Raw genomic sequence first — 24400 nt, 5'->3', positions numbered from 1 at the left:
TTCCAGGAGCTGCTTGAGTTAAGCGCCGTCCAGAGCCTGTACCTCTGAGCACACACACCGGCACCCCAACCCCCTGCCCCAGCTCTGATCTCCCTCCCACCCTCCAAACCCCTCAGTCCCAGCCCCGAGCACCCTCCTGCACCCAAACCCCTCATCCCCACCCCAGAGCCTTCACCCCCAGAAAGATCCCTCACCCCCCACACACACCCTGAACTCCTCATTTCTGGCCCCATCCCAGAGCCCACACCCCCAGCCAGAGCCCTTACCACACCCCACCCCACCTTCATCAGCATTCAAAGCCCAACATACAATTTCTAGATCCACATATGGCCCTCGGGCCAAAAAGTTTGCCCATCCCTGCTCTACATATATGCAAAGCTTAACATGTGTCACATATCTTCCACATGGAAACCTGGTATGTTCCAAAGTCCTTCAAACTTTTCCTGCAAGGTTTTGCCCTCTTAGTTAAGTCTCATGTCAGTTCTTGTATGAAAGCACTTCAGAAGTCAGTTCAGTGTGATCCTTTTTACACCTACGTTTTTTGTATACTGGGGCTCTTGAATCCAGTTAAAATGAGTATATGCAGTTTCCTCCATGGGTGACACTTCTACAAACTTATTTACTTGTCCAGGGATTTGCATTAGTTATCTCCAAGTGATTTTAGTTCCTGCAGAAAGCTCTGTAACCACCCCTCACAGAGCCAGAATACCCTAGCTCACAAAGATACACATAAAACATTTATAGATATAATATTCCATGAACATCCCTTGGGACCACAGCATCAGGACCCTCTCCACACAACAGTCTGAAATTTCCATTCTTCCAACATCTCACATTTGTCGTAACTGTTGCCTGAACCTTTCTGCAGATAGAGGTAAGGTACAGCAGAAGTTTGCTACATAAGTTCCAAAGGTTAACAGCAGAAACATAATATTCACACACATTACCAGAAGCTCCCCTGTCCTTCATACTTAGTAAAAGGAAAAAGTGACCTAAAGGAAAGTGCTCCCCAACAACAGCAGCTTAATGCCCTCAACAGTAGTATTAGACTAACACTACTTTTAGGCCAAGTCTATGCCTTCCCCCCCCCCGCCCCCACACCATGACTAATACAGTGGTCCCCAAACTTTTCATCTCCCCCTCCCCTTTTTTGCCTCCCCTCCCCTCACTGGAGACAGGGCCAGAAACAGGGCCACAGATGGGGTATGGGGGCTGAAGCTGGGGCCAGCAGCAGAGCTGGACGGTACTCCCTCTTCACTGTCTATGGGGGGGGGAGGGGAGGGGAGGGAATGTGCTCTCCCCCCTGAACATTTCTCCATGCCCCGCTAGGGTAGCACACCCCACAGTTTGGGGACCTCTGCTCTAACAGCATCCCAATGCAAGAGGCTCACTAGTATCCAGTGAGTTTTAGCTGGCCTGACCAATTCATTAATTGAAAACTATCTAAGATATGCATCATGTAAGGGTATCCGTGGAAAACTTAACACACTGATGGTTAATATTCTTACATAGTATATGTATAGTAAATGCCCCAGGACTAAACAAGAAGTGTGAAACTAAAGTGTGTTTACCAGACAAGTCAGGGGAGCAAGTAAAACAGGTCTCTCAAAGGACAAGCCGATGCCTCCAGTCAGGTGTCATCTGAGTCAACCAGCAATCACATATCAAGTGACCGTTCATTTGCATTGGCAAGGGTGATAACAGATCAATTTGCATTTTAGCAAACAGCAGTGAGGGATGAAACCAACATGAAACTTCCTTCTCCACCAGACTCCATGTCTCTTTCCCCACAGCTTGAATGAACTTTAATCTTGGGAGGGGAGGGGCAATCTTCAGAAAATCCATTTCACAGGTTCACTGGACTAGAAAAGAGAGGGGAAAAGAACCCCAAGTTATCTTTCATCTAAGAAGACACGGGCAAGCAGCACCATGTTCTTCTGTGGAAAGTCCTGACAGAGGCAGTCAGTCATGCTGGGCAAAGAGAGAAGCCATCTTAAATAGAGTCTGTAGATTACCTTCCTTTTAGATGTGTATTTTTCACTTTTAGTATTTTGCTTCTAACCACCCTTACCTTTCTTTCTTTCTTTCACTTGGCATCACTTTACCTATATCCTGCTCTTAATAAAAACTCATTTTATTTAAATCTACACAAACTCAGTGCTGTACCTGAAAGTGACTGTTAACACCAGTGAATGTGGCAAGCTGCTCGGTACAGATTCTTTAAAAGGAGCAAACAAACCTTATTATTCCTCCAAATGGTCCAGGAAAGGATTGGACATTGCAGAACACATGGTTTTGGGAAAATTCAGGACTGCGATATGCTGAAGTCACTTGGCTAGTTGCCATCAAGGCCGGTAGTTATTACAGCATGACTGGGGTGTAACAAGCAGGCTGCCAGAATCAGTGTACTGAGTCATAGCTGATTAACACAGAGACACTCAGGGTATGGCTACATCTGGAATTTCAAAGCGCTGCCCCGGCAGCGCTGCGGGAGCGCTGCCGCGGCAGCGCTTTGAAGTGTGAGTGTAGTCAGAGCAGCAGCGCTGGGAGAGAGCTCTCCCAGCGCTGCATGTAAACCACATCCTTTACGGGTGTAGCGTGCAGCGCTGGGAGCCGCGCTCCCAGCGCTGCTGCCCTGATTACACTGACGCTTTACAGCGCTGTATCTTGCAGCGCCCAGGGGGGTGTTTTTTCACACCCCAGTTGCAGCGCTGTAAAGTGTGAGTGTAGCCAAGGCCTCAGTGCATGCTTCTCTGTTGGCTGTCGATCTTCAGGCTAAAAGAACAAGGAGCACTTGTGGCATCTTAGAGACTAACAAATTTATTTGGGCATAAGCTTTCATGAGCTCAAACCCACTTCAGATTCATGGAATGGAAAATACAGTAGGAAGACACATACACACACACACACACACAAGATAGGGGTTGCCATACCAACTCTAATGAGACAAATCAATTAAGGTGGGCTATTATCAGCAGAAGGAAAAAACCTTTTGTAGTGATAATCAGGATGGCCAATTTCCAACAGTTGACAAGAAGGTGTGAGTAACAGTAAGGGGAAAAAATTAGCATGGGGAAAGAGTTTTTAGTTTAATGACTCATCCACTCCCAGTCTTTATTCAAGCCTAATTTAATGGTGTCCAGTGTACAAATTAATTCTAATTCTGCAGTTTCTCGTTAGAATCTGTTTTTGAAGTTTTTTTGTTGAAGAATTGTGACTTTTAGGTCTGTAACTGAGTGTCCAGGGAGGTTGAAGTGTTCTCTGACTGGTTTTTGAACATTATAATTCTTGACACCTGATTTGTGTCCATTTATTCTTTTGCGTAGAGACTGTCCGGTTTGACCAATGTACATGGCAGAGGGGCACTGCTAGCACATGATGGCATATATCACGTTGGTAGATGTGCAGCTGAATGAGACCCTGATGGTGTGGCTCACGTGACTGAGTCTTCTGATGGTGTCCCTTGAATAGATATGTGGGCAGAATTGGCAACGGGCTTTGTTGCAAAGATAGGCTCCTGGGTTAGTGTTTTTGTTGTGTGGTTACTGGAAAGTATTTGCTTCAGGTTGGCGGGCTGTCTGTAAGCGAGGACTGGCCTTTGTCCCAAGGTCTGTGAGTGAGGGATCGTCCTTCAGGATAGGTTGTAGATCCTTGATGATGTGCTGGAGAAGTTTTATTTGGAGGCTGAAGGTGATGCCTAGTGGCGTTCTGTTACTTTCTTTGTTGGGCCTGTCCTGTAGTAGGTACTCTTCTGGCTCTGTCATTTTACCAGGTGGGTATTATAGTTTTAAGCACACTCGACAGAGATCTTGTAGGTGTTGGTCTCTGTCGGAGGGATTGGAGCAAATGTGGTTGCATCTTAGAGCTTGGCTGTAGATAATGGATCGTGTGATGTGGTCTGGATGAAAACTGGAGGCATTTAGGTAAGTATAGCAGTCAGTAGGTTTCTGGTACAGGATGGCATTTCTGTGACCATCATTTATTAGTACTGTAGCATCCAGGAAGTGGTTCTCTTGTGTGGACTGGTCCAGGCTGAGGTTGATGGTGGGGTGGAAATTGTTGAAATCCTGGTGGAATTCCTCGAGGGCTTCTTTTCCATGGGTCCAGATGATGAAGATGTCATTAATGTAGCGCAAGTAGATGAGGGGCATTAGAACAACGCTTCCTTAGCTCTTCTCGCCTAAGTCAGCCATAAAAAAATCATCATACTGTGGGGCCATGCAGGTACCCATAGCAGTGCCTCTGACTTGAAGATATACATTGTCACCAAATGTGAAATAGTTGTGGGTGAGGACAAAGTCACCAGGTTAGCCGTGATATTAACAGGGACACTGTTCCTTACAGCTTGTAGTCCATCTTTGTGTGGAATGTTGGTGTAGATAGAGAGCTTCTACATCCATAGTAGCCAGGATGGTGTTTTCTGGAAGATCACCGATGGATTGTAGTTTCCCCAGGAAGTCAGTGGTGTCTGGAAGATAGCTGGGAGTGCTGGTAGCGTAGGGCCTGAGGAGAGAGTCTACACAGACAGATAATCCTGCTGTCAGGGTGCCAATGCCTGAGATGATGGGGCATCCAGGATTTCCAGGTTTATGGATCTTGGGTAGCAGACAGAATACCCCTGGTTGGGGTTCTAGGGGTGTGTCTGTGCAGATTTGTTCCTGTGCTTTTTCAGTGAGTTTCTTGAGCAGATGGAGTATTTTTTTTTTTTTGGTAACCCTCAGTGGGATCTGATGGTAATGACCTGTAGACCTAGCAGCCTCTTGTTCATATTCCAACCTATTCATGATGACAAGAGCACCTCCGTTGTCAGAGTTGTTCCTGAGGCTGTGGATGGCATTGTGTTCCGCACAGCTGAGGTTATGGGGCAAGTGATGCTGCTTTTCTACAATTTCAGCCGTACACGTCGGCAGAGCATTTAAGGCACCCAATTTACAGGGCAAGCGGTGACACAGCTCTTCACTGGTCTGGACTGTGCCCCAAAATATGACACACACACAGAGCAAAGATTCCTCAGTTGCCTTCTTCCCAAAAATGAGGTGTTTCCAGAGGGCCTGTCTCTGAATTGGCACATGCAGTCTAGCAAAGAATGGAAACCAAATAGAGTCTAATGACTCTAGAGATTACTCAAATATTCCACACTCAGTGAAAAGGTAGTCAAGCTAAGAAATAGCCAAAAACTTCCAAATAGCAATCAAAAAAGCAAGGTGCTGAAAAAATATAAGAGGCACAGTAAGTGAGGAATATGACTTGGCCCATCTGTGACCATAAGTAAGAACAGGATGGGAAGCTGCCTCCTTGGTGCCAGTGACAAGAATGGCTTAGAGATTAAAGTTGCGTCTCAGACTTGGGAGACCTGGCTTTGGTTCTCTCCTCTCCAACAGACTTCCTGTGTGACCTTGGGAAAGTTGTTTATTCTCTGTGCCTCAATTTCCCCAAATATAAAATTGAGAACAGCACTTCATAACTTGCAGAGCTATTTGAGAATACTTACATTAATGATTGAGAGGTACTCAAGATGGTGACGGGCACCATAGATAGAATGTTAGGGAATTTCCCCACTTATAATTAAGACTGCGAGTCTGTTACAGAAGTCACAGATTCCGTGACTTTCCATGACCTCCACAGCGGAGGCTGCTGGCTCAGGGACTGCCCAAGCCAGGCAGCCTTTGGTTCAGCAGCAGCAGTTTGGGTGTGGGTAGGAGGCTCCCTCTGGCATGGTCCTGCAGCACCTAGGCAGAGGAGGAGCTGGGGGCTCCACGCACTGCCTGCAGACCCCACCCCCGCAGCTGTCATTGGCTGCAGTTCCTGGCCAATAGGAGCTGCGCAGCCAGTACTTATGGCAGGACCAGGAGCAGAACACAGAGCCCTCTGGCTCCTCCGCCGTCTAGGAGCTGCAGGGACAGGCGGAGCAGGGTAGCGAGCCCCTGCCAGCCCTGCCCACTCTCCCCCCACAGCACCAGCTGGGTCCCAGGCTGCCTCCCAGAGCACCTGCGTCCCCTACGCCCAAGTTTTAGTTGGGGTATATAGTAAAAGCCATGGATAGGTCACGGGCCATGAATTTTTGTTTACTGCCCCTGACCTGTTCTTGACTTTTACTAAAAATACCCAGGACTAAAACATAGTCTTACTTATAATTACCTAAAATAAACACTTGTTAAAAGAACATTAAGGATGCAGAATCCAGAGCTCAAAAAAATTAGGAAATACCAGAATTAAGATTTGCCATACAATGTTAATTCAGAATATGCATTATGAGACAGTCTTCAATAACAAGACCACAAACTAGTTTTTTCCACAGGACCCCGCCTAATTAATTGAACAGGACCAACTGTGCTTTGGGAATGAGTCAGTGTTGCCTAATGAACGAGTCTTAGGGCTTGTTACTCCTAGGGGTATTCTGCACCAAAAAATTAAAAATTCTACACACACAATTCTAAAATTCTGCAAAACTTCAAATTGTGTCAAAACAACACTACATAATCATGTCAGTTTCAATTATGTTGGTAATTTATTTCAAAATACCTGTCAACAAGTATGTCTGTAACAATACAAACAGAAAAAATCCTCCAGGAGCAGAGAGTTAAAGAAACCCCTATGACAACCCAATCCTGTTTCTCTGCCCCCTCCTCTCCCCCAGAGCCCAGCCGTGGGGATCCCCCTTGCTCAGATACCCGCACCCTTTTCCCTCCCTATAGCCCAGCTGCAAGGCCCCTCCACCTCAAGCCCAGGGAACCAAAGGGATCAACAGGCTGATTCTCGGTCCCAGGTTTGCACAGTTTCCTGCACTCCACTTTCCCTTCTCTCAGGGCATGTTGGGAAGTGCGGCTGCCAGGAACCCTCTAGCTTCCTCCCCCTCCCCCCTGGCAGTGTCTTCTGTGTGCGAGCTGGGCTCTGGCAGGTCCATCATCCCCTAGTGGCGGCTAGCAGCACTGCAGCCCATATCTGTGGGGGAAAGGAAATTCTGCACGCATATTAATTTCTGCAAAATTCTGCATTGTGCAGAATTACCCCAGGAGTAACTTGTACACACTAGCACTTACTTCGGTATAACTTAAGTCGCTCAGTGTTGTGGAAAAGCCACCCCCCGAGCGATGTAATTTACCCAGACTTAAGTGTCGGTGTAGACGGTGCTATATCGGCAGGAGAAGCTCTCCCACTGACATAGCTACCGCCACTCGGGGAGGTGGAATAATTATGCTGACAGGAGAGCTCTCCAATTGGCACAGAGCAACTGCACTAGCAGCGCTACAGCAGCACAGCTACATTGATAAACAGCTGTGCCACTATAGCAATACTAGTGTAAACTAACCTGCATAAATTGGCCAAGTATTCACAGGGAATGTGAAAGACATATCCCTGACACAAGGACAACCCCCTGCCAAGTGTCAAGTCCCTGCTCCAAAGCATGGAGACACTCTTCTTCACGTATGCACAACGTCCCTCAGGTGGCATGTGACCAGGATTCATCAGCAAATTTGGTCCGCTAGTTGGATCATTAGTTTCACTGGCCCAGGCCGGGTACTATCAGGGAGTGAGACATGAACACTGATCCATGCCCCTGTGGAGACACTAAAGCATCTCAAACAGTTCATGATTTTTGTTTTTTTTAAACAAAGACAAAATACACGTCTTTTTCCTCATCCCTATTCTGAGAAATAACCACCATTTTAGCTGAAGCTTTCCAAAAACATCAGCTCCAACAGTTTAAGACTGGCAAAGTTATAAGTCACTGAAAACACAGCCTTATAATGGAAAATATCATGTAACCTTAACTGCATCTGTGGTACCAATCATGTAGGAAGGCATAACAAATGGAATGAGAGCAGACACAAAGTAAAACTATAATGGGGTAGAAATGAGACACAAGGTAACTTCGTGGAGATCCTTCTACTGGGAATTAGCTCCATCATATCAGAATGCTTGAAAATGTGTACCCCATAAAAGTGTATTCTCTAGTCCAAGTCAGCAGGGACTGAACTTTAAATAAAGTGCCAAAGTGCAAAGAAGGAAGACGGATATTGGAGACCAAACAGCTAATGGTATAGCCAGCAGAGTATCAAAGATTGTTTAGGTCAGAAGAGCTCCACTTAAAACAGGAGGATTTCCAGGTGTAACCAAAGATGTTGGCAAGGTCTGTTAGGGAGAAAAAGAATAGAGAAGAAGTTTTTTTTGTAATTTAGTTTAACATCTATCCCAGCAAAACAACAGAATAGCCAATACCAAACTTGGTCAATAAAGAATTAAAGGACAAAAAAAAAATTAATGCCAATCGACAAGGTTTCATGGAAAATAGGCCTCGTCAAATGAATTTCATATTAAATTGACAAGATTACAAGTCTGGTCGATAAAGGTGGTTGTGCTGACAGTACCACATGATAGTATCAGTTAAAAAAATTAGTAGCATACAAAAAGAAAAATCAATGCCACATTTTAACACAATTAAAAAAGATGGATGATGTATCTCAGTATGCGATTGTTAATGGAGAACTATCAAGTGGCAGCATTTCTAGTGGGATCCTGCAGAGATCAGTTCACTGCCGAACACTATTCTTTTTTTTTTTTAATCAACGATCTGGAAGAAAAATTCATTGCTGATAGACTTTGTAGATGACAGAGATTGATGGAGTTAGGTTATTGATAGAGTGATCTACATCACTTTGTAAGCTGGGCACAATCAGACAACATGCACTATAATACAAATCAAATGCAAGGACACACATATGTCTAGGAAAACAAGTCATACTTAATGAATGGAAGGTTGTGCCTTGGAAAGCAACAACTTTGTAAAGGACTTAAGAGTCACTATAGATAATCAAAAAAAGAACAAGAGTACTTGTGGCACCTTAGAGACTAAGGCCTTGGCTACACTCACACTTTACAGCGCTGCAACTGGGGTGTGAAAAAACACCCCCCGAGCGCTGCAAGATACAGCGCTGTAAAGCGTCAGTGTAATCAGGGCAGCAGCGCTGGGAGCGTGGCTCCCAGCGGTGCACGCTACACCCGTAAGGGATGTGGTTTACCTGCAGCGCTGGGAGAGCTCTCTCCCAGCGCTGCCGCTCTGACTACACTCACACTTCAAAGCGCTGCCGGGGCAGCGCTTTGAAATTCCAAATGTAGCCATACCATAAAATTTATTTCAGCATGAGCTTTCGTGAGCTACAGCTCACTTCTTCAGATGCACAGAATGGAACACACAGACAGGAGATATTTATACATACAGAGAACATGAAAAGGTGGAAGTATGCATACCAACAGGAAGAGTCTAATCAATTGAGATGAGCTATCCTCAGCAGGGGAAAAAAAGCTTTTGAAGTGATAATTAAGATGACCCATAGAAGGTGTGAGGATAACTTAACATAGGGAAATAGATTCAATTAGTGTAATGACCCAGCCATTCCCAGTCTCTGTTAAGGCCTGAGTTAATTGTGTCTAATTTGCATATTAATTCGAGTTCAGCAGTCTCTCTTTGGAGTCTGTTTTTGAAGTTTTTTTGTTGCAAAACTGCCACCTTCAAGTCTGTCACTGAGTAGTTAGAGAGGTTGAAGTGTTCTCCCACTGGTTTTTGAGTGTTATGATTCCTGATGTCAGATTTGTGTCCATTTATTCTTTTGCGAAGAGACTGTTCGGTTTGGCCAATATACATGGCAGAGGGGCATTGCTGGCACATGATGGCATATATCACGTTGGTAGATGTGCAGGTGAACGAACCCCTGATGCGGGGCTGATGTGATTAGGTCTTATGATGGTGTCACTTGAATCGATATGTGGACAGAGCTGGCATCAGGCTTTGTTGCAAGGATAGGTTCCTGGGTTAGTGTTTATGTTGTATGGTGTGCAGCTGCAACAAAAAAACTTCAAAAACAGACTCCAAAGAGAGACTGCTGAACTCGAATTAATATGCAAATTAGACACAATTAACTCAGGCCTTAACAGAGACTGGGAATGGCTGGGTCATTACACTAATTGAATCTATTTCCCTACGATAAGTTCTCCTCACACCTTCTATGGGTCATCTTAATTATCACTTCAAAAGTTTTTTTTCCCCTGCTGAGGATAGCTCATCTCAATTGATTAGACTCTTCCTGTTGGTATGCATACTTCCATCTTTTCATGTTCTCTGTATGTATAAATATCTCCTGTCTGTGTGTTCCATTCTGTGCATCTGAAGAAGTGAGCTGTAGCTCACGAAAGCTCATGCTGAAATAAATTTGTTAGTCTCTAAGGTGCCACAAGTACTCTTGTTCTTTTTGCGGATACAGACTAACACAGCTGCTACTCTGAAACCTATAGATAATCAACAGAACATGACTTCTCAATGCAATGCTGAGGTAAAAAGACTAAACACCAGATATAGATGTATAAATAAAATATTGACCAGAAGGAGGGAGGCAACATTACCTCTGCATACAGCATCTGAGGTCTGGAAAAGTGTCTTTAGTGAGAAACTTAAAGAGTTCAGCTCATGGTCAGAGTACCTTTTGAGTACCTTTACAGGACGAAAATATCTAATACAGGGCCAAAGCGGAGTTGGTTGAACATATACCAGGGACTATTTGGTTAATTATGTATTGCTTTCACAGACCTAAATCAAGACTGGATCTCTCTTTCTAGAAGAAATACTATAGCTCAAACAGAAAATGATGGGCTTGATGCGGGAAATTACTTGAAGTTCTTTGGCCTGTACTATTTAGGAGCTCAAACTAGAGGATCATAAATGGTCCCTCTGGTCCTTAAATCTACAAAGAGCTGAAATTCTACAAAAAATTAAGAAATTAAACAATTGCAAGGCATCCACATTAGCAATGTAATACTACAAAGACAGTAAACAACATGTAAATAAGAAACCAAGCCAATTTAAATAAAAAACTCATTTAAGGGTAATTTTTTCTCCAAACTAGTCTATGCACAAGTCTGATGAAGAGAAATAATCAAAATGTCAATTAATGTCACATTTCATGCAAGATGAGATTTAGTAATTATTACTGAAGTTTAGCAACTAACTAACTAACAGAACATCTTTTTGTGGACTCACTATCATAGACGGGATAGTGCACTCAGACTTCAATCACCCATACACCTGAGTGTCAAATATATGAATTTAAAGAGAATAGTTACACAAAACAGGAAGATAATCCTACCAAAGTAGGAAAGTTGTATATAGCTAGAAGTTTATCCAATCAAGAAACCTAAATTTCTAAGGTATTAATTAAGTATTGTTAAACCATGCTCTGGTAAAATTCAAAGATATGAAAAATTTAGTGAAAAGCAATTAAGGTGGCTACAGGCAACCCCCATCCAATTCAAAGTCAGAGAATATAGAAAATCCTGTGTTTACTCTGAAACATAACAACAGGACTTTAGATGCCAGAGTTAGAGAAGCACTAGATAAATTAAAAAAAAAAAAAGAAGGAAAAAAAAAAAGAGAGAGAGAGACAAGCTAATGGGTTTGTTCTACAATTCCAAAACTTCCACCCTTTTCTGGGTGTCAAGCCCCTCCCCCATAACTTACCAAAAAGTTTCAAGTTTACATGAAAGTGTCCACAAACTTTGAAAGAAGAAGATTGCTGTGATAGCATAAAATGATTTAAAATAGAAAGGTTTATTACACTGACTATATTTTTAACTCAGTATGAAAATAAAGGCTTGTTAGTTTCTGGGGGATTTTTGTATTTTATTTCATTTTATTGATCCTTCCTCAGACTTCCATTCATAGAATCAGAAGATCAGGATAGAAAGGGACCTCAGAAGGTCATCTAGTCCAGAGTTTCTCAAACTGGGATCACTGCTTGTGTAGGGAAAGCCCCTGGCAGGCCGGGCCGGTTTGTTTACCTGCTCCGTCTGCAGGCCTGGTCGATCGTGGCTCCCGCTGGCCACGGTTCACCGCTGCAGGCCAATGGGAGCTCCTAGAAGCAGCGGCCAGTATGTCCCTCAGCCCATGCTGCTTCCAGCAGCCCCTGTTGGCCTGAAGCAGCGAACCGCGGCCAGTGGGAGCCACAATCGGCCGGACCTGTGGATGAGGCAGGTAAACAAACAAGCAGCGACCCCAGTTTGGGAAACACTGATCTAGTCCAACCCCCTGCTCAAAGCAGGACAAATCCCCAACTGCGCCAAATGGGATGCCTCTTACCTACATGAAAAACCACCACTCTACCACATGCAATCAAAGGTACACATACCCTTGGGGGTACACAGAGGTCCACATACCCTTGGGGGTACACAGAGGTCTTCTGGGGGTACATCAATTCATCTAGATATTTGACTAGTTTTAAAACAGCCTATATAAAAAGCACTAGCAAAGTAAGTAAAAACTAAAATTTCATACAATGACTTGTGCATAATGCTCTATATAATACAATATTTATATCCTAATTAATTTGACTATACTGGTAAAAATGAGCAAGTAAGCAATTTTTCAGTAATAGTGTGCTGTGACACTTGTATTTTCATGTCTGATTTTACACAAGTAGTTTTTACATGCGGTGAAACCTGGGTTACACAAGACAAATCAGACTCCTGAAAGGGGTACAGTAGTTTGGAAAGGTTGAGCCACTAAAAATTATTTTTTGAAAGGGAGGAGCTCAAAGATGAGAATCAATCTGACTGTTCATAGAGACCAGAATTAGTGTTAAGAAAGTTATGAGACCTCTCTTTTAAACTCAAATATAAGGTAGGCTGCGAGCTGGATTTTAGCTTAACAGTTCAAGGCAGGACAATTAACAAGCAAAAGCATGATTCTTAGGTTAGAACAGTGAGCAGATGGAATGGGGGAGTGCTCATCTGGAAAAAACATGCAATGCGTACAGAAAAACAGGAACCTGAACCATTTAGCCAAGTTAATGATTATGATGAAGGACTTCTGAAAGCATATCATAGATATGGCATGAGACAAGCAGTGCATTTCTGTCTACAAAAACACCCGGACACAGCACTTTGCAGGGAGGGGAGTTAGACAGTAAAATAAATAGAGAAACATGAAAAGTACACAAAGGCTGCTAAGTGAGAAAGGGTGACATGAGACACTTGAGACTAGAGGCTCTGTTCTTGACATTCTGTCTGCCAAGAACATCAGAGAAGAATGAGATATGCTGAATCTGAGACGATCTGGTCTTCAAGGAGTCTCTTACATTTTTTATTTCCCTGTAGTGACACAAATGGTACCTAGAAGAGCTTTGGCAGACAAGATATGTTGTGCATAACATTTATTTTGTTTGGATCAGATTACCTTTGCTCCCCAAAAGTCTAATTTTACTACAGCCAAGATGATTTTAGACTGAATGAAATTTTGGAATGTGTATGCAATTTTTAGAATACATTTTATATATAAGCTCAGAGCACTGCATGGACACATTTTAGTTACATAATTTCCATGTATAAAAACAAATTAAAAGTCTGTTGAGTTGTTTCGTTTCTGCAAAACAAGATATGCTACATCCTTTTGGGAATCAGAAAAGAAGGTCTCTAGTTACGGACTCTAGATTTACCTAAAAAGCCACTACATCATCAGTACATAATAAGTCACTAAAATAAACTGACCACCTGATATATAAGTATGAAAGATGTTAAAGAAAAGGAACTCTAGTCTAGTGAACTGTTTAAAAAGGAAAGTCTCATTAAATGTCATGGGAAATATGCATCATGCTTCAGATTAAGGTTTTACCACAGAATTCAGAATTTCTCACAGAATTTAAAAATTCATCCAAAGAATTAAATAAATAGTTATCCCTGTGGTTACAAAGAACCACAGGAACGTGACCTTGGTGCTGTATTGTTTCTCTGCAGACTTTGCTCCTGTGAGAATTCTGCACTACTGCACACATGCATAATTAATATGCCGTTCATGTTCAATTTTTTTACAGAAAATAGCTTCTCCTGGAAAGCTGCTGCAGTTCCGCCTTTTGCCCACCATACGGTGCTGTGCCACTTGAACAGAACACTACTCTTAGCCAGCTATGGAAGAGAAAGAGCCTGCAGTGCCTTCTTCACAGGGCCTGTCAGGTCAGGTCAGGAGACAGGTGATACAGACAGTGTGGGACTGGTGGGGGGAGGCACAGACAGGGGCTCATAAGCACTAGTGGGGGAGGACAGAGTGGAGCAGGGGCTGAATGGGAGGGGAGGGGGTGCAGGGCCACAGGGGGGGAATGGGGATGGCTGGGTGGGGACACAGACACATGAGGAAGGGGCTGCAAGGACACATGGGGGTGCAGGGATACATGGGCCTGATTGAATGGGAGAGGCTAGAGGTCAGTCAGGGTCTGCACAGGAAAGCTCCCTAACAATCCTTTCCCATCCCCCCAAAAAAACCTGTTCCATACTTTTCCTACCCATACTCAACCACCTTTCAAGTTCACACCCAGACTCCTTTCCAACAATTACTTCTCTCTCCTGCAGCTACTCCGTTACCCCTGACTCCCCCAAGCCTTTGCATTGCTTCTGGGGGATGTGACAAATACAGTTCTGTATTGTAGTTTAAATGAATTATTACTCAGAATTCTGCATTAATATGCCTAGAAAGGAATCTATTTGTCAAAAAACATTTCCTGAATCTTTTTTATTGTCTGTATTGTTACAGACATACTTGCGGACAGATATTTTGAAATAAATTACCAAAAAAATTTAAATTGGTGTTAGGGATGTAAATAGCATTAAAAAAAAAAAAAAACATTTAAAACTACTAAGATTCTACCAATTAAACGTTTAACAGTTTGGCTCCACAGCCACCCCACACCCTGGATTCTGGCTGTCAGCCCTGTGCCCAAGTACTCCACTCACTGCCAGCCCCCATATGCCAGGGGCTCTGCTGCCGCCCTGCACAGGGACCGCGGGGGCAGCAGATGGGACCCTGGGGACAGGGCCAGTGGCGGAGTCCCGCAGCGCAGGTTAAACATGAACAGGAATACCTTACCGATAACACTGATACTAATAATTTATTCATTTAACCAGTTAACATTTTACACCCCATATTTGTGCGATTATATTCCGTTATTTTTACAAAATAATATGCAGAATTTTGCAGAATTTTAAAATATTGTGTGCACAATTTTTAATTTTTTGGTGCAGCATTCCATGAGTAAGACTTGGACAATAGTTCCAAGACACAAATTGCCCTAGTTCAGTAGGTATTCATGCTGAAGTCATGTGTTTACAACCTGAACTACTGACAGGTTTCAGTGGTAGCTGTGTTAGTCCGTATCAGCAAAATCTATAGACTTCTCTACAGATTACTTAGGTTAATCTTTCTATCTACCCAAACAAACTCAGTGCTCAGTCTAGAATAGTGGTCTCCAAAGTGGGAAAGCCCCTGGCAGGTCGGGCCGGTTTGTTTACCTGCCCCATCCAAGTGGCTTTTCTTTCTTTTTTTTTTTGCGCGCTTCGGCAAAAATGGTAGAGCTGGCGCGGCAGGGGGGTGCATGCTCACAGATTTTTCACTGATAAGGGTACGCAATCGAAGAAGTTTGGAGACCACTGGTCTAGAAGATACCATCTGAGATGCTTAGTTTTGCAGTTCTCAAACTGTGGATTTGTGTCTCCAGAGACAACATGCTTGTTAACAACAAAAATGTTTTTAAATAAATAATATATGGAGATGAGAAATAACAGACCTCAACCCTATTATCCCTCTGCAAGTTTCTGTACACAGAGTCAATTCCTTACCTCTCTCTAAAAGTGCAGTTTCAAAAAGTTCAATGACTAGAAGATTGTTGGGGGCAGAATAGATCTAGACAAGGAGAAGAAGTCTGGAGATAAATGTGAGAAGGGAGGGACAGGCAGTAGAAACAGATGTGAAACTATTTTGAGCAGCATATTCCACAAGTCTTGAGATCTTTCCGAGTGTAGCCTTCATTTCTTCGAGATCTACCATACCATTCTCTCACTAGAAGGGAAAACTTGTAAGGGCAGCAGGCTCTAAAATACACCGTTTGGGAATAAGAACTATTCAAGAAATATATGTTTGCTGATGATGTTTTAAAGAGATGGAAGTCACTTAAGTACTTGGATTCAGAGACTGTTGAAGTGATAATCTCACTTAACAGCAGTAGCTTCTTCTGCCAGTATAGAAATAAAATTCTCTTCCTTTGGACTAATTCATTCCAAATTGAGAAATAATTTGGGATCTGAAAAAAGCAGGAAAGCTTGTTTTTCTTTTCCAGATTGTGAACAAACAGGAAAATGAAGGTGAAGAAGCCAGTATTTTAAGTTTCCCATGTTGACCTGGCTGACATAGTCGATTTAATTTGTTGGGTTTTTCTAAATATTTCATTTATCTATTTTAGTTAAAAACAATTTTAACAAAAACAAACCTGATTTTAAAAAACTTGAATGTTTAACTAAATTCAAAAATTCATATGCTTGTTTTGTTAAAATATTATGTGTTTGCTGTTGAAGAAAAAAATCCAGAATACATAATGTTGTTTTAGTTAAACAAAACAAGTTAAGAGTTTGTCTGGTGATCATCTCCTGCTAATACAGCATGGCAAGAAAATCCTCCAAATATTAATGATTAACCTGTTGAATTGGAGATATTTATAAAGTCATTGGGAGGTGAACTATCTGCTTCAATTACCTTTGGTAAATGAAATAACCAAACAATCATTTATTTTCTGATATAGCTGTAAAACTAATCTGAGAAGTTTTCAGAATAAATCACTTTTAAAAATGAAACCTACATCTATCTCTGAGCTGTGAAGACTATGTATTAAGGTTATAACAACCAACAAAAATGCACTTTTATGTAGAAATCCATGATTAAATCGAGTCTTCCTGACTAGTGATTTTAAATCAAATTGATTTAAATCATGATTCAAATCAAATCCACCCTATTTTACTATTAATCATTTTAGCACAGGGATCAGCAACATTCCCTCAGCCCACGTCACTTCCCGCAGCTCCCACTGGCCTCAAGTGGCGAACCGTGGCCAGTGGGAGCTATGATTGTTTATGTGCCGTGTCTGCAGGTTTAGCCAAACTGGACTGGCTCACCAGAGTGCTTACCCTGGCAGACCGCGTGCCAAAGGTTGCCAATCTCTGTTTTAGCAGGAATACCTAGCTCACTTGCTTTATACATGGTGGATGGATTCATCTGATTCCACAAGCCTCATTACACATTTTAAAGTAATTACATTTGCTATCAAATTTTTGTGGAGGAGGGAAGGGTTGGTCCTCAAAGAAGTCATTCCTGGAAGATTATAAATTGTTAATGCTTAAAGCACCGATTTCTTGAGTAATGGAAATTGGAAAATAAAACGGAAAGGAAGTCAAATATTAAGGAAAAATGAGAAATTAGATGAGCAAATCTACTCAGAAATTACTCAAAAATCCAACACAATTATGTTAGTGTTTCCATATACTGTTAGGGCAAATTCTCTCAAAAAACCACCCCACATTGTCCCATCAGTTTTCCTATAGTTTCCACAGATTTAAAGAGTCAAACTGTAACTGAAAGGGAAGCCGACAAACAACGTACCCAAAAAAAAGAAAAAAGCTTTCCACAAGAAACAGTCTCAGTTCTTCATCCCATTCCTTTTGTTTACCTTTGTCTTCCCCAAACTCTCCATGTGTGTCACGAGATCTAGCTTTAGGGCCTATGTTGCTGACACTACCAGGAGTAATGTTTATACAACTTATTGCCAAAAAACCTTCATTAATGCAGAGTTAAGATTGACTCACCCTGATGAGGCATAGCCATTTTCAAAACAATATGAGCAGGCATGTCAATTCTAGAGCACTAAAAAAAAAATAAATCAGCTTTTCAAAATAAAAGCTCAGCTCTTGGGGCAAAACTTCTAAAAGAACTTCCTTTAAAGCCTTTTAGCCCAAACAGAATGCACACAAGAGAGTATTTGTGTGCACAGCAATCATTTTTGGAAACCTGACAAGGGAAGGACTGTCTATCAAAAATCTCTTCCCCACCTAGGCACATGTAGCCCATAGATTAGAGGTGGGCAAACTACGGCACACATCCAGCCCATGGGATTATCCTGACCAGCCCTTGAGCTCCTGGCTGGGGAGACTAGCCCCCAGCCCCTCCCCTGCTGTCCCACCTCCCCTGCAGCCTCAGCTCGCTGAGCCACCTGCAGTCTGGCCCACCCTCCCCGCCCGGCAGTGCGGTGGCGTGGCCCTGGCTCCAGGGTTGGATGGGGTGGAGATTCGGGGGGGGGAGGGGGCAGTCAGGGGACAGGGGTGGTTGAATAGGCATGGGAGTCCCAGGGGGCCTGTCGGGGGCAGTGGTGTGGACACGGGGCAGGGCAGTCAGGGGACAGGAGCGGGGGGATTGGATAGGGGGTGGGGTCCTGGGGGATGGTGGCAGTCAGGGGACAAAGATGGGGGGGTTGGATGGGTCGGAGGTTCTGAAGGGGGACAGTCATGGGGCGGGAAGTGGGAGGGGGCAGATAGAGGGCAGGGGCCAGGCTGTTTGGGGAGGCACAGCCTTCCCTCCACACAGTTTCGCAACCCTGATATGGCCCTCAGGCCAAAAAGTTTGCCCACCCCTGCCATAAACCTTGATGTGTGTCAATTTATAGAGCTAGACAGAACCTCTAATAAATCAGTTTGGTGTACACTAGTCCCATGGTTTAAACTCCAGTTTTGGGGGCAGAGGAGGGTCTGTGTATGGAACCCCCGAACCAAATGAGGCCACTAACCCTACCCTCAGGCCCTGATGAGGCACAGCAGTTTTCAAGATAATTTGAATATGAATGTGGATTTAGAACCATTTGAAGCATTGATTGTTAATGAGGTTGAACTAAATTCAACCTCGTTAAATCAAACTGCCCAGTAAAAGCCACCACATAATGAGTAGCCCACATGACCTATAATTACAAGTACTGAGGCTCATTCACACTTGTAAATCATTTCTCTGGAGTGAAGCAACTCAGATGTACAAGGGTCCTGTCCACACATAGTCATTGTGTGCCCTGTCTTCAAGGAGGCTCAAACACACACAATTAATTTCCTATGTTCAGTTTTGCCAAGCACAACAAGTCAGCTACAGAAGTTTGTACAGTAACTCCTCACTTAAAGTTGTCCCAGTTAACATTGGTACATTGCTGATCAATTAGGGAACAGGCTCAGTTTGAAGTTATGTAAGGCTCCCTTCTAACCTTGTTTGGCAGCAGCCTGCTTTGTTAACTGCTTGCAGGAAGAGCAGCCCCTTGCAGCTAGCTAGTTGGGGCTTGGAACCTGGGTAGATCAGCAGCTCCCCCCTCAGCTCCCACTCCCCTAAGTTCCCTGGGCAGCAGCTGCCCAGCAGGCTAGCAGTTGCAGCTGTCCCTCCCTCAACTGCCATGTGCTACTGCTTCTGCCCTCTGCCTTGGAGCTGCTCCCCGAGACTCCTGCTTGCTGTGCGCGGGGGGGTGGGGAGGGGGAAGAGGGGGACTAAGGTCAGGGTGTCCCCCTCCCCGCTTACCCCACCTTCTGTAGAGCAAGGGGGGACACATCAGGGCTCAGGACAGAGGGAGCTTGCAGCAGCTGTGATCTCAGCAAGCTGATCTAATTAACAAGGCAGTGTACTGAAAGGGGAAATGCACATATCTCCCTCTATTCCTGCTACCTTGTAGAGTGAGAGAGTTAACCCCTGAGGGCTCAGCCAAATGCTAGTTTATCATTTAGCAGTAAGGGATGTATCTCACCCTCTGACTCCTTCACTTCAACCAAGCTTCACAACCATCATCACTGTGTACCAATATTAAATTGTTTGTTTAAAACATACTCTGTGTGTATGTGTATATATTAGTCTTTTGTCTGGTGAAAAAAAATTTCCCTGGAACCTAACTCCCTCATTTACATTAATTATGGGGAAATTGGGTTCGCTTAACACTGTTTTGCTTCAAGTCATATTTTTCAGGAACATAACTACAACGTTAAGTGAGAAGTTACTGTAGGACCAAAGCCTTAGGAGACTAGAATGTACCTTATCCTAAAACAATTCCATGTGATAAAGCCATTACAATTAAAAAAAAAAATTAAAAACATTTAGCTCACTGGTAACATTCTGCATTACTTTACACCACTGCTGTGCAGCCTCAATATTACATACATTGCTACAATAACTGCAGTATACATTAAAATATTTTAAATGTAAATGTAAGCCTGTTACTACAAAGCAAACTGACCTGTTTACTTTCCAAACATTCCTATCAGATTTACACAAGAGTTCCAGATTTTCTTATGCCTGAAGTGAAGTCTGTCCATCACCATTCTTGCCAAAGGTTAGACTCAATTTTCAGAAAATGAGTTTTACTAAAACTAAACCTATAGCTACATAAGGAGGAGGGAAGACTGAAGTCTTAAATATTTTTTTCTCCCATGCATATACAACTTTCTGTGTAATCAGTAAATTTACTAGAGGAGTCATTACAAGGATCCAAACCATTAAGAACAATTACCAAATTCAGAGTTTAATTTGACCTGATACTTTCAGTACCATCACTATACTGGATGACCCATACCTCTCTGTCATGCCCTCACCACCCATACAAACTCACATCTTTAACTTCTCTAAAATGTCCAGTATGTTCATTAAGATGTACAGTAGTTTAACTTCTAAGTAGTCCAGAGATTAGTATAAGACTCCAACTGCTTCATTAGTTAGAAATGCTGACAGAATTAGTCCATGGTGCACTTACCACTTTGAGCACAACGGGTAGAGACAGTCACTAGACAATGAGACACCTCTCACATTAAAAACAAATGAACCTTATTTAATTTCCATTGGGAATAAGTTACTCTACGTCTTGAGTTTCCGGAATACCAGCCAGTGGCCAGGTTTAATGAATATAATAGAATGCAGTATCCTTTGTATTGATTTGAAATGTCATTTCTAAGATGCTGAACACATCATTCTTTAATTCAGCAACTAGATGACAGAATCCTGTCAAAAACTTAATCCCTGCTTCAAAAAGCTACACCCAAAATCCATTTCCAGAAAATAATATGTGAAGCAATTCTATTTTAGCCACTTTGAAATTCCATTAACCTGGGTAAAAGCAGAAAGGAAACATTAAGTAAAATCTGGTTGATAAATATGACAAATGCACTGAAAATATGAATTTAATATACACTATGAGGTGAATGTTGGTTTTAAGTTACTAATAGTCATTACTTCTGTAAATAGTTTAAAGATATTAGCACTTACTGTCAACTAAGCATTATCTATCTTTGTACTGCTATGATAAAACATTACAAAGTGGAGAGAGCACTAGTTTCTTTACATTTCTGGAAGCACATATTTGCTTGTTTCATAAGTCAGTTATGCAAAAAATGGGAAAAAAACAACATGGGGTCTTACTAAGGAAGGGGCATCATTTCTACAGCTCCACAGTGCTAAAAAGGTGTGCTACAGACACTGGGTAATATTATTTCAAGGCTTCAATCCTACCTGGATCAGAAAAGGGCTTAAAACAGTGCAGAATGTTCCGTTCCATTAAAAGGTGTGCATATAACTAATAAAAATCAGGTTAGCACTCAGTTCTTGCCATTCGATCCTAATTATTGTTTGTAATTTTTATAAAGTTCATGTGTGCACTCAAAGCACCAGATGAATATATTTTTATGAACTGAAACAAACTGCATAGTTTTGCTTAACTATGCTTAACAGAAAAGTAATCTTTGTGTATGCTGTTATACCACAAATGTCAACAAATAAGTGTCCTGTTTTGTTTGGGAACAATTCTGCAAAACCATGTGACTAGACCTTCAGTGAAGTTAACAGGACTATTCATATGATATACAATTTCCAGCCCCAGGAAAAGAGCAAGTTAAAGCATTTTAAAAAGTTTACCATGTCTCCAAGGATCTTTAGGCTCCAGACACCCAGAGACTATGTCCTCATCCGAAGGAAACGTTACCCGCTTTGCTCCATGTTTGAGTTTTCCATCTTCAGACGGTGGAGAAGCCTCCACTTGTTGGTCACCCACTGGACTCTCTTGACTTGGGGCTTCTGAGTCCAAAGAAGAGTTACAGGAAGGTGGAGATGCCAACGTTTCCTGTGAGGGGGAAAGAGGGGCCTGCAGCAGAGATTTTTCATTTCCCCCGGGACATCCGCTGGCGGCAGCAGCCACCTCTGGCAAATTTCTCTCCTCTGCAGCCAAGTGAGGGTTACAAGAAGCATCCTCGTTCCCTCGAAATGCTTCCTGAAGTGGATGGTTCACGACCAAAGAAGTCTCTTTCCCTTGTAACCGCTCCTCTCCCAGATCTAAGCCCCCTGGCTCCTTCAAGTCCCTCTTTGCAGAAGCCACAGTGGCATGGTCCACCATTTCCCCGCTGGGAGCGTTTCCTGACGCCGGTGAGCTGGGTTTGGAGGGAAGGGTCTCCGCATCCAGCTGGGAGAGGAGAGCCGTGCCCCAACTTTCCCGGAGTTTCACCCCCATTGGCTCTCCAGCAGCAGCAGCTCCCTCCTGCGAGGCAGCCCAGGGCTCAAAGCCGCCTAGTGTCTCCTCGTCTTTCTGCGGTGCAGGGGGCGGCAGCAGCAGCCGCAGCCGGTCCCCCTCAGCAGCACTCCCCGGCTGCATGGGGGGGACCTGCACACACTCCATGGCGGCACTGGCAGGGCAGGCCCGGCGCGCGGCAGGCACAGCGGCTCCCGCTCCCGCTCCCCTCCTCATGCGGGCCCCGGAGGCATCACCCCCCCGCACCGCCGCAGGAGCGCTCTGGGCCCGGCCCTGCGCGCCCAGACCCGCACAGGTCTCCCCGGCCGGGCTCGGCCGGCAGAACAGGCCGCGCCCCGGAAAGCCGCCGCCGAGCGCAGCCCCTGACTGGTGCGGAGCCGGGAAAAGCCGCCGCCAGCAGAGTGCGCCAGCGACCTGCACATCCGCGGCAGCACTTTCTCCAAGGACTTGGGCGCGAAGCGCCTGCGCGGCGCTGCTTCCACCCCGCCCGGCACTTCGGAGGGGCTCTTGCGGCTCTGGCTCGCTCACGGAGCCAGCCCGCCGCCGCAGGGCGCTCCGGGGACTGCTCCGCCTGGTGGCGAATCGGCGGCTGGAATTCCTTACACACACACGGCGGCGGCCGCCGTGGCCGAGTGAAGATGTCTGCAGCTTCGGCGCAGCACTTTCAACGCACGGACTCCGGGATGGAGCAGCCTTCAGGCGCAGGGGAATGGGCTCAGCTCTCCCTGGAACAACAGCCCGCGCGGCGGGCACTGGTCTCCGCTGGAGATCGGGGACAGGTGAATCTGCTGCTACTAATAAACAGAGAGCGGCCGATGCCCAGCCTCACGTGATACTCCGGCATTTCCCTGGCCCGCCCCAGGCGGGCTGCTGGCCCTTTAAATTAACTCCGGGGGCGGGACCCAGGCGAGCTCACATGCCGCGTAGCTCCCTGTCCCGCGGCGCGTCATGAGGCCCCGCCCCCAGCAGCCCCCGGCTCGTTCCCAGCGGGGGACGGTGATGGGGGGCGGGTCTTTCTCTCTGGTGTGTACGGCCAGTGTGTGTGTGTGTGTGTGTGTGAATCCGTGTGTGTGTGTGTGTGTTCTGTGCGGCCAGTGTGTGAATCCGTGTGTGTGTGTGTGTGTGTGTGTTCTGTGCGGCCAGTGTGTGAATCCGTGTGTGTGTGTGTGTGTGTGTGTGTGTGTGTGTGTGTTCGTGTTCTGTGCGGCCAGTGTGTGAATCCGTGTGTGTGTGTGTGTGTTCTGTGCGGCCAGTGTGTGAATCCGTGTGTGTGTGTTCGTGTTCTGTGCGGCCAGTGTGTGAATCCGTGTGTGTGTGTGTGTGTGTGTGTGTGTTCGTGTGTGTGTTCGTTCTGTGCGGCCAGTGTGTGAATCCGTGTGTGTGTGTGTTCTGTGCGGCCAGTGTGTGAATCCGTGTGTGTGTGTGTGTGTGTTCTGTGCGGCCAGTGTGTGAATCCGTGTGTGTGTGTGTGTTCGTGTTCTGTGCGGCCAGTGTGTGAATCCGTGTGTGTGTGTGTGTGTGTTCTGTGCGGCCAGTGTGTGAATCCGTGTGTGTGTGTTCGTGTTCTGTGCGGCCAGTGTGTGAATCCGTGTGTGTGTGTGTGTGTGTGTGTGAATCCGTGTGTGTGTGTGTGTGTTCGTGTGTGTGTTCGTTCTGTGCGGCCAGTGTGTGAATCCGTGTGTGTGTGTGTGTGTGTGTGTGTGTGTTCTGTGCGGCCAGTGTGTGAATCCGTGTCTGTGTGTGTGTTCTGTGCAGCCAGTGTGTGAATCCGTGTCTGTGTGTGTGTTCTGTGCAGCCAGTGTGTGAATCCGTGTGTGTGTGTGTGAATCCGTGTGTGTGTGTGTGAATCCGTGTGTGAGAATCCGTGTGTGTGTGTTCGTGTTCTGTGCGGCCAGTGTGTGAATCCGTGTGTGTGTGTGTGTGTGTGTGTGTTCGTGTTCTGTGCGGCCAGTGTGTGAATCCGTGTGTGTGTGCATGTGTGTGTGTGTGTGTGAATCCGTGTGTGTGTGTGTTCTGTG

At 44.6% G+C, this 24400-nt stretch overlaps 1 protein-coding gene across 1 annotated transcript in view; it reads right to left on the bottom strand.

Moving 5' to 3' along the window:
* The window catches only part of PPP1R37 (protein phosphatase 1 regulatory subunit 37), a 158503-nt gene extending 135805 nt beyond the window's left edge, over window positions 1-22698 (bottom strand). Inside the window, exon 1 of the mRNA XM_050927774.1 lies at window positions 21776-22698. Coding sequence (XP_050783731.1) covers window positions 21776-22598 — 823 coding nt within the window. The 5' untranslated portion in view covers window positions 22599-22698. The remainder of the gene's footprint in view (window positions 1-21775) is intronic.
* Window positions 22699-24400: the final 1702 nt, after the last annotated feature.

This window comes from Gopherus flavomarginatus, chromosome 18, assembly GCF_025201925.1.
Source record: "Gopherus flavomarginatus isolate rGopFla2 chromosome 18, rGopFla2.mat.asm, whole genome shotgun sequence".
NCBI classification, from domain to species: Eukaryota; Metazoa; Chordata; order Testudines; family Testudinidae; genus Gopherus; species Gopherus flavomarginatus.
The sequence above is the reverse complement of the archived record's forward strand: the minus strand, read 5'-3'. Positions and strand labels throughout refer to the sequence as shown.